Below are 14,529 nucleotides of genomic sequence, written 5' to 3'. Positions count from 1 at the left end.
TCAGCCGTGATAGGCTACGTGAATCGTCACGTAGCCTATCACGGGTGACTTTAAAAAAAAAAAAAAAAGTGTGTACGGATAATGGCGGCCCCCATAGGGAGCCGCCATTCCCGTTCCTTATTTGGTCGCTGTAGTCTACGTCAATGTTTACATAGACTACGGCGAAAATAAGGGCAACGCTATTTGCGTTGCCCTTATTTTCGCCGTAGTCAACGTAAACATTGACGTAGACTACAGCAACTAAATAAGGAACGCGAATGGCGGCTCCCTATGGGGGCCGCCATTCGCGTACGCGCTTTTTTTTTTTAAAGTCACCCGTGATAGGCTACGTGACGATTCACGTAGCCTGTCACGGCTGACTTTCCAGATCTAGCCGTGATAGGCTACGTGAATCGTCACGTAGCCTATCAGGGGACGTTTTTTTTTTTTCCTTTCGTGTTCGCGGCCGGGCGAGGCGGGAAGCCTCCTCCCCGGCCTGAATTTCGGCCGGGCGAGGCGGGAAGCCTCCCCCCCCGGCCTGAATTTCGGCCGGGCGAGGCGGGAAGCCTCCCCCCCCGGCCTGAACTTCACGGGGGGAGCAGTGAAGCACTCCCCCCCACCGCGAAAAAGCTGCGAGAAAAGGTAAGTGACTTTCGTTCACCCCTACGAGGGTCAAGAAGCAACAGTAAGAACCAGACATGGAACAACCGATTGGTTCAAAATTGGGAAAGGAGTACGACAAGGCTGCATATTGCAAAAGCTGGTTTGAAACTCAACATTAGAGTGCAAAAGAGGAGAGTGCAAAAGCTGGTTTGAAACTCAACATTAAAAAAACTAAGATCATGGCATCTGGCCCCATCACTTCCTGGCATATAGAAGGGGAAGAAATGGAAGCAGTGACAGATTTTACTTTCTTGGGCTCCAAGATCACCGCAGACGGTGACTGTAGCCATGCAATTAAAAGACGCTTGCTCCTTGGGAGGAAAGCTATGGCACACCTAGACAGCATAGTAAGAAGCAGAGACATCACCTTGCCCACAAAGGTCCGTCTAATCAAAGCTATGGTTTTCCCAGTAGTAATGTATGGCTGTGAGAGCTGGACTATAAGGAAGGCTGAGCGCCGAAGAATTGATGCTTTCGAACTGTGGTGCTGGAGAAGACTCTTACGAGTCGCCTGGACTGCAAGGAGGTCGAATCAGTCAGTCCTAAAGGAAATCAACCCTGACTGCTCATTGGAAGGACAGATACTGAAGCTGAAGCTCAAATATTTTGGCCACCTAATGCGAAGAGAAAACTCTCTGGAAAAGACCCTGATGCTAGGAAAGACTGAAGGCAAAAGGAGAAGGGGACGGCAGAGGATGAGATGGCTAGATAGTATCACCAATACAATCAATATGAACTTGAGCTAGGGATGTACGAAAGTCACTTACCTGTCCTCGAAGCTTTTCGCGGTTGGGGGGAGGCGCTTCGCTGCTCCCCCCGCGAAGCTAAGGCCGGGGGGGAGGCTTCTCGCCTCGCCCGGCCGAAATTCAGGCCGGGGAGGAGGTGCCTTGCCTCGCCCGGCCGCGAACTAAAAAGTTTTTTTTAAAAAAAAAAAACGCCCCCGTGATAGGCTACGTGATGATTAACGTAGCCTATCACGGCTAGATCTGCAAAGTCAGCCGTGATAGGCTACGTTAATCATCACGTAGCCTATCAAGGGTGACATTAAAAAAAAAAAGCGCGTACGCAAATGGCGGCCCCCATAGGGAGCCGCCATTCGTGTTCCTTATTTGGTCGCTGTAGTCTACATAAATCTTTACGTAGACTACGGCAAAAATAAGGGCAACGCAAATAGCGTAGCCCTTATTTTCGCCGTAGTCTACGTAAAGATTTACGTAGACTACAGCGACCAAATAAGGAACGGGAATGGCGGATCCCTATGGGGGCCGCCATTATCTGTACGTGCTTTTTTTTTTTTAAAGTCACCCGTGATAGGCTACGTGACGATTAACGTAGACTATCACGGCTGACTTTGCAAATCTAGCCGTGATAGGCTATGTTAATCGTCACGTAGCCTATCACGGGGGCGTTTTTGTTTTGTTTTCTTTGATTGGAATGGCGGCGGCGGCAGCCGGTCGAAAGATCGGCTGCTGCCCCCGCCCCGGACGAAGACCCGACGAACCGCCAGCCGGACCCGCCGCCGGGAGGGACATTCGCCAAAGGTAAGTCCCGTCCCGGGGGGGGGCGGGGGGGTGCGGAGAATTTCTCCCCGAAACTTGTTCAGGGGGCCGAACACGTTGGCGCTCGACCCCCCGAAGTTTCGGGGAGAAATTCTCCGCCAACCCTAACTTGAACACGCTCTGGGAGAGAGCGCAGGACAGGAAGGCCTGGCGTTTTATGGTCCATGGGGTCACGAAGAGTCAGACATGACTGAACGACTGAACAACAACAACAAGAAACCAGGAAAGTTTCAGAACGATAAGTGCAGCAGTTCATGTAGAAGGGGAGTTCTCCAATTTGGGGGATGGAGTGATTTGCTTTCCCTTCCTTTCACCCCTTCCGCAATAGTTTTGAGTTAATTTCGTATGAAAATGCACAGGTCATTAGAGGTGTCCCCCAGGCAAGAAACCTGCAAAGTTTCTGAAGGATATACATGCATGCAAATTTAGAATACTAGAATTTATTTACATTTCACCAATGTTAGCAGCAGGAGAACATGGGTGGGAAGGTGCTATTGCACTCATGTCCTCCTTGTGGGTTTTCCATGGTCACTATGTGAACATCTGGTTGGTCACTGCGTGAACAGAATGCTGGACTAGATGGACCTTGGTCTGATGCAGCATGGCTCTTCTTATGTTTTTAAATAGGGAGTGCCTCTGACCATGTGAAGAATGCTTTTCTTTCACCTCTGAGCACTTACATTCTCCCCCTACCAGTTCTATTCCCCTCCATGCAACCATCCCTCCTTATCCTACCATCCTCCAGCAACTCTTCATAAAAACAGATGTCTTCTTTTGTGTAACTCTCCTCTACCTCCTTCTTGTTATGCACAAGCTCTCATTGTATCATCCTGCCCATAACTTCATTTGTGCCAAGACTTCACCAGGATTCAGCCAATGATTCTGTTTTCAAAACTAGGGCTAAGTGATGGAGAAACTCTGAGCATGTACTAAGTCCCTTTCCCTCAATACTGTAGCTAGAGTTCATGCAACCCCCCCGCACACACACACACACACACACACACACACACATACACACAAATGACAAAACATGCATAGGGCTGAGCTGAAAAGGTAGCCAATTCATTAGACAGAATTGGGTAGTCACCGTATTAGTACCATGCTCACAACTCAGGACTTATTTCTGAGTAAACATGCCAAACATCAAGGTGCAAACCTCCCTGCAAAAGTAACTTGTGCTGGAATCCTATGCATGCTTTCCTGAGGGTAAGCCTCATTAAACATTATGGGGCTTCCCAGTAGGCATACATAGGACTGCATAAAATAGCAATGTTTTTCTCCCCTCCACTTGAAAAACAAACCAAAACCTCCTATTTTTATTAAAACTTTCTGTTTGTAGGAACATAGGAAACTGCCTTATACTGAGTCAGACCCTGGATCCATCTAGCACGATTGTTGGTACTGACTGGCAGCAGTGGCTCTCCAGGGTTTCAGGCAGGATTCTTTCCCAGCCCTGCCTAGAGATGCTGGGGATTGAATCTGGGACCTTCTGCATGCCAAGCGTGTGCTCTGCCACTGAGCTATGGCCCTTCCTGTTGCTGGATAATGGCAACTGACAAACAAAATAGCCCCAGATTTGTTTCTCTGCAACCATGTGAACCCACTCTTCTCAAAGACTTGAGTGAGGAGAGGGAGAAAGCCAAACCTTCTTGTCTGTTTGTATAAAGTCAAATACCGTTCAGAACTTCTCTTGCCCACCAAAGAGAATACTCTTTAAGAATTCCCCAAGATATGCTCTGGGTGGAATAAAGAAGAGAAAGAAGGGACAGGATAGGGAAGGGAAGAAAAAAAGGAGAATGGTGATTGGAAATGCGTGGGGGGCGGGGGCAGGTAGAGAGAATTCTCTGAGCCAAGTGGCTCCTTTCAGAGAGGTAGTACTTCAGAGGAATTTAGGAGGCTGTGGAGGGTTTGTAAGGATTGCACGTACTTAAACTAACTCTATGAGGTGAGGACTCATAGCTTTTTTAAAAAACTGAGGGCTTTTTCTAGCTTTTTTAAAACTCTAGAACCTATTTAAAAGCCCCAGCAGTTTCTTGATCATGATGTCACATAGTCCTAACCCTCCCTTTGGAATAATTTGAGTCCTACAGCTATTTTGGAGAAATTAAAGTGGAGGGGGAGAAAGCAGTTTGTGGAGGCTGATTGGATCCTTTGCTGTAGCTGTACTGAAGCTACTAAACTTCTGCAGAATCCAAAGGTTCCAGTTTGGGGCAGTAAAATCAGATGCTGTGTGAAACGCCAGTATTTCACATGGAGCTCTTTCATCCCTTCCTTCTCCCTCTTCAAAATTTCATTGCAAGCAAGCTCCCAACAGTGGGCATATAAGAGCAGAAAAGTAGGGGGGGGAGTTTTTTGCACCTCAAAAACACACACACACACACACACACCCTACACCAGAGATTAGGGATAGTGACCATCTAATGGTCACCTTAAACACCTTCTGATTAAGATCTCTAATCCCCTGTGTGGCTTGACAGTTTTTACTTTTTTTTAGTCTTTGAGAAGAAGAAATTTTATGCATGGCTAGCACAAAAGCCACTGGTCCTAACTGTCTGAAATTTGGCAGGTTCAGTCAGCTCCATAGGGGCTGCTAGGTCCCCAAATTCCATGAACTTATGTGGGAGCACAAAATAATTATAGCTCTTTACTTTGACAGATTTTCTTGAAAAAAGCAAATTTTACCTGTGGCTAGCACAAAAGCCACCAAACTCAACTGTCTGAACTTTGGCAGACTCAGTCATCTCCATAGGGGCTGACAGGTCCCCAAATTCCATGCACGTATGTGGAAGCACAACAAAAGTATAGCTCTTTGCTTTGACAGATTTTCTTGAAAATAGCAAATTTTACCTGTGGCTAGCACAAAAGTCACTGTACCTAACTCCCTGAAATTGGGCAGGTTCAATAAGCTCCATGGGGGATACCAGGTCTCCAAATTTCATGTGTTTATCTTACAAGCTAAAAAGGTTATGACTGTGTCTGTTTTCTAATGCAAGTCAATGGGAAAATGTAAAAAAAAATGGCAATTAGGACAGCTCAAAAGATCCAGGGCACAGCTCAAAAAAGATCTGGGGCCTGTGCCCAGGTGGGCCCTTCTCTAATGATTCCCTTGACACACAAGCTGGACATTTGCTTGATCTCAATGAAAGGGGCTGATTCTAAATAAAGCTCTTAGGATTAAAATGGCCACTTTCCAAATCTGGAAATGATAAATAGAAAAATACTGAACATTTAATATATCTAAATCTATTGGTCACTCAAATTTAAAGTCTGTCTTTTTTAATGTAATTAACATGAAAGTATTAAAACTACTGGGAAGGAGACAATCATAAACAAGCTGTCATGCTTCAATTAGCTATTTATGTCAAAGAAATTGACAAGTAAACAGGTAAAGATGCTTCATCATTAATTACAACAAGTGATCCTATTTAAATTCCATTGGTAACTTTTGAAACTGCTCATTAAAATGGTTTGCAGGATGCTGAGCTACTGAGGCACAAGAGGCTGGTACAGTTCTCCATCTCATATATGGCAACTGAGTGCTTGAAAAACATCCCTATGGAGGATAGGGATGTACGGAATATGTGAAATCCACCCTGTCTGTGTTTTGTGGATTGTCAGGTGTGTTTTGTTCCATCATCTTCCAACAGATGAACGCAAATATTTTTTTTCGTCATGTGGAAAAATATGCAAATATTTACATAAGTATTTATGTAAGTATTTACATAATTTACCTTAGTACGTAACATTTAGCATATTGTCCCCTATTCCAGTCAACGTTTCCTTAGGAGAAACGTACATATTTCCCTACAAATTTATATGCGTAAATTTCAGGAAAGTAAAAAAATCATCTGGAAGTCCGCGGACTCCGTGTAGCCTGAGCGAGTCGCTCCTCAGCAGATTCCGCAGGTCGAATTCTTAGAAATCCAAGGTCATTTGTAGGGATGTCGGAGAATTTCTCCACGAATCTCTGGGAGGCCGAATGCCAACGCATTCGGCCCCCCGAAATTGGTGGAGAAACGGTCCGCCACCGCCCCGCCACCCCCCCGGGATGGGACTTACCTCACGCGAATGTCCCTCGCGGTGGTGGGTCCCGGCAGCGGTGCGGCGGCGGCGGACGGTCTTCCGACCGGCTGCCACCGCCGCCATTTCCAAGTAAAAAAAAAAAAGCGTGATAGGCTACGTAAAGATTTACGTAGCCTATCACGGCTAGATTTTCAAAAAACACCGTGATAGGCTACGTAAATCTTTACGTAGCCTATCATGGCTGACTTTGAAAAAAAAAAAGCGCGTACGCAAATGGCAGCGCCCATGGGCTCCGCCATTTGCTTTCCTTATTTTGGCAGGCAATTAGCAATTATTTTCGCTGTAGTCTACATAAATCTTTACGTAGACTACCCGTGCCAAAATAACGAACGCAAATGGCGGCGCCCGTGGGCGCCGCCATTTGCGTATGCGCTTTTTTTTTTCTTTTTCAAAGTCAGCCGTGATAGGCTACGTAAAGATTTACATAGCCTATCACGGTGTTTTTTGAAAATCTAGCCATGATAGGCTACGTAAATCTTTACATAGCCTATGACGTGTTTGTTTGTTTTTTACTTCTTCCCCGCAGAAGAACTTTCGTGGCCGGAGAGGCGGGGCGACCCCCCGGCCAGAACTTCAGCGGGGAGGGATGGGGCACCTCCCCACCCACCAAGAATTTCGGGGGGAGAAACGGAGCACCTCCCCCCCACCGCGAAGCAAGCTGCGGGACCAGGTAAGGGATTTTCGTCCATCCCTACATTTTAGTCTGTCCTGAATTTCTCCAGCATCCCTAATTAAGGAATAAACTTCTGTAGTGTGGTGCTATCAACAGACCAGTCCTGTTCAGACATATCCATATACGATAAATGCATATAGGGTAGGGTTGGCGGAGAATTTCTCCCCGAAACTTCGGGGGGCCGAGCGCCAACGTGTTCGGCCCCCCGAAGAAGTTTCGGGGAGAAATTCTCCGCACCCCCCCGCCCCCTGCACCCCCCCCCCCGGGACGGGACTTACTTTTCCCGAATGTTCCTCCCGGAGGCGGGTCCCGGCGGCGGTTCGTCGGGTCTTCGTCAGGGGGAGGGGCGGCAGCCGATCTTTTGACCGGCTGCCGCCGCCGCCATTCCAATAAAAGTAAAAAAAAAAAACACGCCCCCGTGATAGGCTACGTGACGATTAACGTAGCGTATCACGGCTAGATTTGCAAAGTCAGCCGTGATAGGCTACGTCAATCGTCACGTAGCCTATCACGGGTGACTTAAAAAAAAAAAAAAGCGCGTACGCCTAATGGCGGCCCCCATAGGGAGCCGCCATTCACGTTCCTTATTTGGTCGCTGTAGTCTACGTAAAGATTACGTAGACTACAGCGACCAAATAAGGAACGCGAATGGCGGCTCCCTATGGGGGCCGCCATTTGCGTACGTGCTTTTTTTTTTTTTTAAGTCACCCGTGATAGGCTACGTGACAATTTACGTAGCCTATCACGGCTGACTTTGCAGATCTAGCCGTGATAGGCTACGTTAATCGTCACGTAGCTTATCACGGGGGCGTTTGTTGTTGTTGTTTTTTTACTTTTTATTTCGCAGCCGGGCGAGGCAAGGCGCCTCCTCCCTGGCCTGAATTTCGGCCGGGCGAGGCGGGAAGCCTCCCCCCCCAGCCTGAACTTCGGGGGGAGAGCAGCGAAGCGCCTCCCCCCCACCGCGAAAAGCTGCGAGACCAGGTAAGTGACTTTCGTGTACTCCTAATATATGGTGATGACATCACAACCATCAATCCTCCTGGCAATGTTGCACATTGATAAGGTTCTACATAGAATGTACATGAATATCATCTTTTTCAGGATTCATATCATGCACACAGTCTGTACATGTGCAGGTTTTATGTAGAAAAACATATCAACACATGGCGGTCAGTGTCCTGCTCTGTACCTGTCTTCGGACTGGCATCTAATTAATGTGGACAAACTTGACTTAAATCAGCGGGAATTTCTTCAAAGTAATGAGGGTATACAATTACAGCGTAAGCTTATGATGCTAGATTCCCTTTCATGTGAGTAAGTGCTATTGAAAACAGCAACATTTGCTACTTAGTAAAGAGGCTAGGATCAGGAAGCCAATGATATTGCAACCATAAAGCCTTTTATATCCATAACAATATCCATACAAATGATAACAGAGACATAACTAGAGATTATAAGAATAGTGAGCATCAGCCAAGACGTTGACCCGGTTTGCACAATCAAAACAGCCCACCATGGGTTATTTAAGTCATGGTGGGCTGCAGCATGTGCCAACTGGAATTTGCATATTCAATGCTCGGCCATGGCTTGTAGTGCGCTGAATATTCAAAATGGCCGCACACACACACACAGCCCACTGTGACTTAAATAAACTATGGTGGGCTGTTTGATTGTGGGAACCACTGGCTCGGGATCTGCTATGGGCCACAATGTGAAGACAATGAGGTGCTACAAATAAGAATAATCATATTAGCATTTATACAGCACGCTAGAGTGCTCAAAGCTCTTTAAAGTGTACACCAGCATTATTATCTCCATATCGAAGATGGTGGCCAAGACCAAGCCATGGTGGCTTACAAAGGTCACTTATTGGCCAGGTTCAAACAAAACAATAACACACAATTTTTTAAAAAAGGGGTTGTCGTGCTAATGTGCGACAACCCCTGCTAGTGCACACTGCCTGATCATTCCTACTGCAGGCGAGAGTGGCTAAACAAATCACAGACTTCTGTCTGTGGTTTGGTTAGCAATATGTGCTAACCAGGAACTCTGGCTTGCCTCTCCCCTAGTGAACAACAAAAAGAATGCATGTAGGGTGTTTTAAAAAAAGTATAGGTTATTATGATGTGTGAATAGGGTCACTGAGTTCATGGGCACAGACAAGATTTTTGAACTGGGAACAGCTTCATAGGTTAACCCAGGGGTGGGCAACTTGTGCCCTCCAGACGTTTTCACCTACAGCTCCCATCAGCCCTACCCAGCATGGTCAGTGGTGAAGGAAGATAGGAGTTGTATACCAAAACATCTGGAGATCCACAAGTTTCCTACCTGTGCCTTAGCTTCTTAGGGCGGCAGTAGTCACTAGTGGAGGGCCACAGCTCAATGGCAGAGCACATACTTTTCATGCAGAAGGTCCCAGATTCAAACCTAGGGATGTCAGAGAATTCCACCACGGATCTCGGTGAGGCCGAATGCCAGTGCATTCAGCCCCCCAAAATCCATGGCGGAACGAAGCCCCCGCCCCCCAACCCATGGAAGGCGCGCAAAACAGAGCACTTACCTGCTGCCGTCCGCGCTGACTTGTGAATGGCGGCTGCCCTACGGCCACCATTCACTTCTTCATCATAGCCATGAAGCATAGTGGGCGCCATTTGCGTTCCTTTTTTTTTGCCGTTTTAGCCTACGTAAATATTTACGTAAGCTATTACGGCGGGGAAAAAAACGAATGCAAATAGCACCCACTACGCTATTTGTGTTCCTCTTTTTTTCTCCGTAATGGCTTGCCATGATAGGCTATGTAAATACTTACGTAGCCTATGACGGCAGCTTCGCTGGACGCAAATGGCAGCCGGTACGGCGGCCGCCATTTGCGTCCGCAGCAGCCCGTCCGCGGCCAGAACTCTGGCTGTGGACAGCCCTGGCCAGCAGCTCCACAGAGCTGCTGCGGAGCGGAGTCAGCCGGACAGGATTCTGGGGGGAGGAACGGATCGCCTCCCCCCCCCATTGAGGATTTCGGGGGGAGGGACGGAGCGCCTCCCCCCACCGCGGATGTCCCTGGACGAAACCAGGTAAGTGTTTCGTACATCCCTATCAAACCCCAACGTCTTCAGTCAAAACAGATGATATTGAGCTAGACAGACAAATAACCTGACCTAGCATAAGGTAGCTGCTTGCATTATGATGGTTGACAGAGGAAACAGCACTGTTTATGCTGTTGTATTCTACAGCAAATGTGTTTAGTGTGAAAGTAATATATGCATATACAGTTATACAGCTTTAAACAACCCATGTACACCCAGTTCGGAAATTTGGCCCAGTCTTACTTCAATACTGGATGCATTTGCTGTGGAAATGCCAGTGTAACACTTGTGTTTCCTGCCGTTAGGTAGTACACTACAATAGGCATCCAAGAGAAACCAGCTGGTAGAGCTCAGGCCTAGAAGGACTGCAAATAAGTTTTTAAAATGCCATTGAAATGATAAGTACTACTAATAAAATTGTATTATTGACTTCCTTAGGTACATGCACTTTATTTGTAAAAAAAAAAAAAAAAAGTCAAACAAACAAATGGTTAAATGACCTCATTAAGAAAGAAACCAATACAGGCTTTCTAATATACTACAAACCTATGTGGAAAACATGGTGTTTTGTTTTTAATCTGTCAAGGTAAACAAACACCAAAGATAGTCACTTTGCATTAACATGAAGCCAATTTAAATCACTATTCATCAACCTATGATCATCTGCATTGGTGCTCATTAGAAAGGTATGTGTTAACTTTGCACTTGACTTGGATGAAATTTTCCACCCTTACCAGCAGCTAAGGTTTGTCCCATTCCTGGCTCACTGTTGACACAACCAATTTGATTGCAGAGAGTAATATCAAAATAATATATCAAGTATGGTTCCAGTCCTGTCACTATATAGAACTGTTCATGAGCTTCAGCGATATACAAAACCTGCAAAGCAAACAGAGTAAAGATGGCTGGCCTGACATTGTTTCCATTACTTTTCATTAATATGATGGTTTAACCATAAGAAATTGGCCATCAGGTCTGCAGATTTTTACTTTAGACCTCTGCTAAGGGCCATTAGTAGTAATAGGATTATTTTGAGGACCTCAACAAGCTAGAATTTAAATTATAATACTTCCGTCACACTATTTTATGAGGCAATAACCCAGTTCCTGAGTGGATAAATGAGGAAACAAAGTTATTGCCTCATAAAGCTATGTGATAGAGGAGTTAATTCTACAAACAGTGTACGTTACGCATGACAGTGGTGTCACCATTCTGTGATGAAACATAACCATCTGATTGCCATGGAGTAAGAGAGACAAGTATTTCAAACAGAAGACATGCTGTCATCTAAACAGTAAAAGTTATTATTATCATCATTAGTAATTATACTGTATATAGGGCACAGAACTAGGGCACAGCACTAGAGAATTCCCCCACCCCCTGCCCTTAAAGAAGTTTAAGTAAAAACTACCTCTGTGAAATGTGAAAAGAGAAGAGAAGCTCCAATCTGTTGAATGAAACAGATTATCTAGACCCATTTCAATCTGGCTTTAGAACTGGTTTTGACATTGGTTTTGAGACTGAGACAGCTCTAGATGCCTTAGTAGATGATCTCCACGGGGGGGGGGGGGTGCCTCTATTGGCTCTGCTGGCCTTCTCAGCTGCATTCAGTACCATTGACCATGGTAACCTTCTGAGCTGGGCTTGGGAGGTACTGTTTTGCAGTAGTTCCAGTCGTTTCTTAGGGGATGGTTCCAGAGGTTGGTGTTGGAGGGCTCCCGTTCAACACCTTGACCTTTGAACATGGTGTCCCTTAGAGATCAACTCTGTCCATCATACCATTTAACATCAACATAGAGTATCTGGGAGAGAATTTAGATATTTGGAGTGCCTTGCTGCCAATATGTGGATAACATGCTGCTCTATCTCAGCCTTTCATCTAATACCAGGAAAGCGGTTGATGCCCTGAAACAGTGCACAGAGGTGGTAATGGCCCAGATGAATGTAGCTGTGGACAGGAATATCTTTGCCCACCTTAGCTGCACCCATTCCTAAGATTGGCCTTGGTAACCCATTCTTAGTGACATCCACTTTGGGTAATTGCAATGTGCTAGTGGGGCTAGTCCTGGTGGCTATATGCTACCTCCAGTATCAGAGGCAGTATGCCTATGTACACCAGTTGTTGGGGAACATGGGTGGGATGGTGCTGTTGCACTCATGTCCTGATTGTGGGTTTCCTGTGAGCAGCTGATTGGCCACTGTGTAAACAGAATGCTGGACTAGATGGACCCTTGATCAGATCCAGCATGGCTCTTCTTATATTCTTATGTCCTTACATAACTTTGAAGAGCCTTCAGTTGGTCCAGCTGGTCCAGAGTCAGAAACTTCAGTTAGTCCAGAATGTCACTGCAAGGATGCTTTGGGGTGTTTGCTCATGGGATCATGTTACACCCATCCTCCAACAACTGTACTAGTTGCCAATTTGTTTCTGAGCACAATTCAGAATGTGATTACCTTTAAAGCCGTAAATAGCCTGGGACCATGATATCTTAGGGATCACCTCCTCCTGTACCAGCCTGCCCACTCCCTAAGATCTGGTGGAGAGGTGCTTCTTTGTGTCTTCTTATGGTGGAGGCACAATTAGTTGGGACGTGAGAAAGAACCTTCTCAATGGCCACACCCATACTGTGGAAGACCTTGACCCAAGTGAACCACATGGGGTTCACTTGGAGTGCTTCTTCACAGTTTTATGCTGACTGGCAGAAACCTTTCTGCTCCAGCAAGCTTTTGGTCTGGTTGGCAAATTATATTTTATATTGTGAAACTTGCTTGGGGCTTTTGTTTGCTGTGCCTAGTTTCATTTCTATATTAGTATCTTTTATATTGTTGTTTTATTATGAGAATGTTGTAATTTAATTCTTGTAAGCTGCTCTAGAAGGCAGAGTATAAATTTCTAAATGAATCATAATAAATAAATTTCACATGGGAGACAAAAAGAAGACTGGGAGGTTAGAAAATGTTACATCTGCACTGGGCCTCAGAATAAAAATTATGTCTTCATGTACACAACCAAAGAGACATTTCACCTGAGAACAGCCTTCCAAAAATAAGTCATGTCCTCTCATACAGAGGCAAATAAACAGATAGTCTGCTCCACCATGGGCAAGCTGCCATAATAACAACTTCGATACCCCCCACTGCACTTTGACAACTGCGCTTTTCCATTGGCAAATTAGAATTTGGCATAGCCAAAAACACTGGGACCACTTTATAACACCCATATATCAATAAGCAGAGAAAACAGATTGCTAATAACAATAATACCTGAGAAAACACTGGCAATACTTTTTGTTCGGTAATTACATTGATGCTGTACCCCATCACTTCTCCTCTTGCTTCATTATCTCGTGGCTTTTCCCAAGATACATTGAGAGAATATGGTGAAAGAGGGAATACTGATGGAGGTGGCATGAATACAGGAGCTAAAACACAAATAAATGTGCTAATTTATCATAAAATAAATGAACAACATGTGTCAGGCAAGTTTTCCCACTATATTTGTAAAATACCATCTGTTAAACTTGATAAAATGGCTGTTTGCATCCAATTCCTAAATAAGCAGCTTGTAGAAATTAATTTTCAGGTCTAAAAGGAATTTTCATATGGTTTTCAATGCTACGGTTTTAAAGTAAATGTATCCCACCTATAGGCAAAGTACAGAATCTATTATTTTTATGGTGCACTAACCACCACTTAAAATCTGAAACACAATGTAGGTTTCACATAATAGTGAAGGAGATGGATTTTTAAGAGCACAGCCTTCCTGTGACCTGGGAAAACCTGATTAGAAGAAAGATTGTTGAACACTTAAACATCGTCAAAGTAAATTTAATTGCTGAGCAGGTTTGAAATTAATATGTCTCTCTTGTATTAGAATAGCTGATATATCAGAGATGTTTAATTGTGTGATATGTGACTTCTACAGGATATAGCCTCCAGTTTAAAATTCTACATAGGCACTATGACATAATGGAATTTTTGGAAATACCATTTACAAATCTGTCCCCAGCAAAATCTGCTGGATGTTTTAAAGTCAACTGCTCAATCCACAAACCAATGAAAGCGACATCCTTGGCTTTAAGTAGGGATGGATGGATTCCCTACCTTCCGGTCCATGGGGGAATCCACCCACGGGGGAGGCAATCCGTTCCTCCCCAACCGGAATCCTCCGGAGCAGCTCCGCATCAGGAGGATTTTGTGGAGCTGCACTCTGGCTCCGTAGCGCTGGTGATACAGTAATGGCAGATGCCATTACCATATTGCTGGGAGGAATACAGCCGCAAATGGCATAGTGGACTCCACTTGCAGCCATAAAGCCCTGAATTTAACATAATTGCAGCCGTTTACGGCTCTATTTAGGTTAAACTCAGGGCTTTACGGCCATAAGTGGCATCCACTACACCATTTGCAGCTGTATTCCTCCCAGCAATACGGTAATGGCGGCCACCATTACCGTATCGCAAATGCTATGGAGCTGGAGTGCCGTTCCATG

General features: G+C 45.3%; 1 protein-coding gene across 1 annotated transcript in view; it reads right to left on the bottom strand.

Annotated features, from left to right (window-relative positions):
• The window catches only part of USH2A (usherin), an 809,138-nt gene that overhangs the window by 620,855 nt on the left and 173,754 nt on the right, over window positions 1–14,529 (bottom strand). The window contains exons 19-20 of the mRNA XM_084828794.1: window positions 13,302–13,459; window positions 10,772–10,916 (exon numbers count right to left, since the gene is read on the bottom strand). Coding sequence (XP_084684920.1) covers window positions 10,772–10,916; window positions 13,302–13,459 — 303 coding nt within the window. The remainder of the gene's footprint in view (window positions 1–10,771; window positions 10,917–13,301; window positions 13,460–14,529) is intronic.

This window comes from Heloderma suspectum, chromosome 1, assembly GCF_057233095.1.
Source record: "Heloderma suspectum isolate Gila_16-S chromosome 1, 16-S_ref, whole genome shotgun sequence".
Classification (NCBI taxonomy): Eukaryota; Metazoa; Chordata; class Lepidosauria; order Squamata; family Helodermatidae; genus Heloderma; species Heloderma suspectum.
The sequence above is the reverse complement of the archived record's forward strand: the minus strand, read 5'-3'. Positions and strand labels throughout refer to the sequence as shown.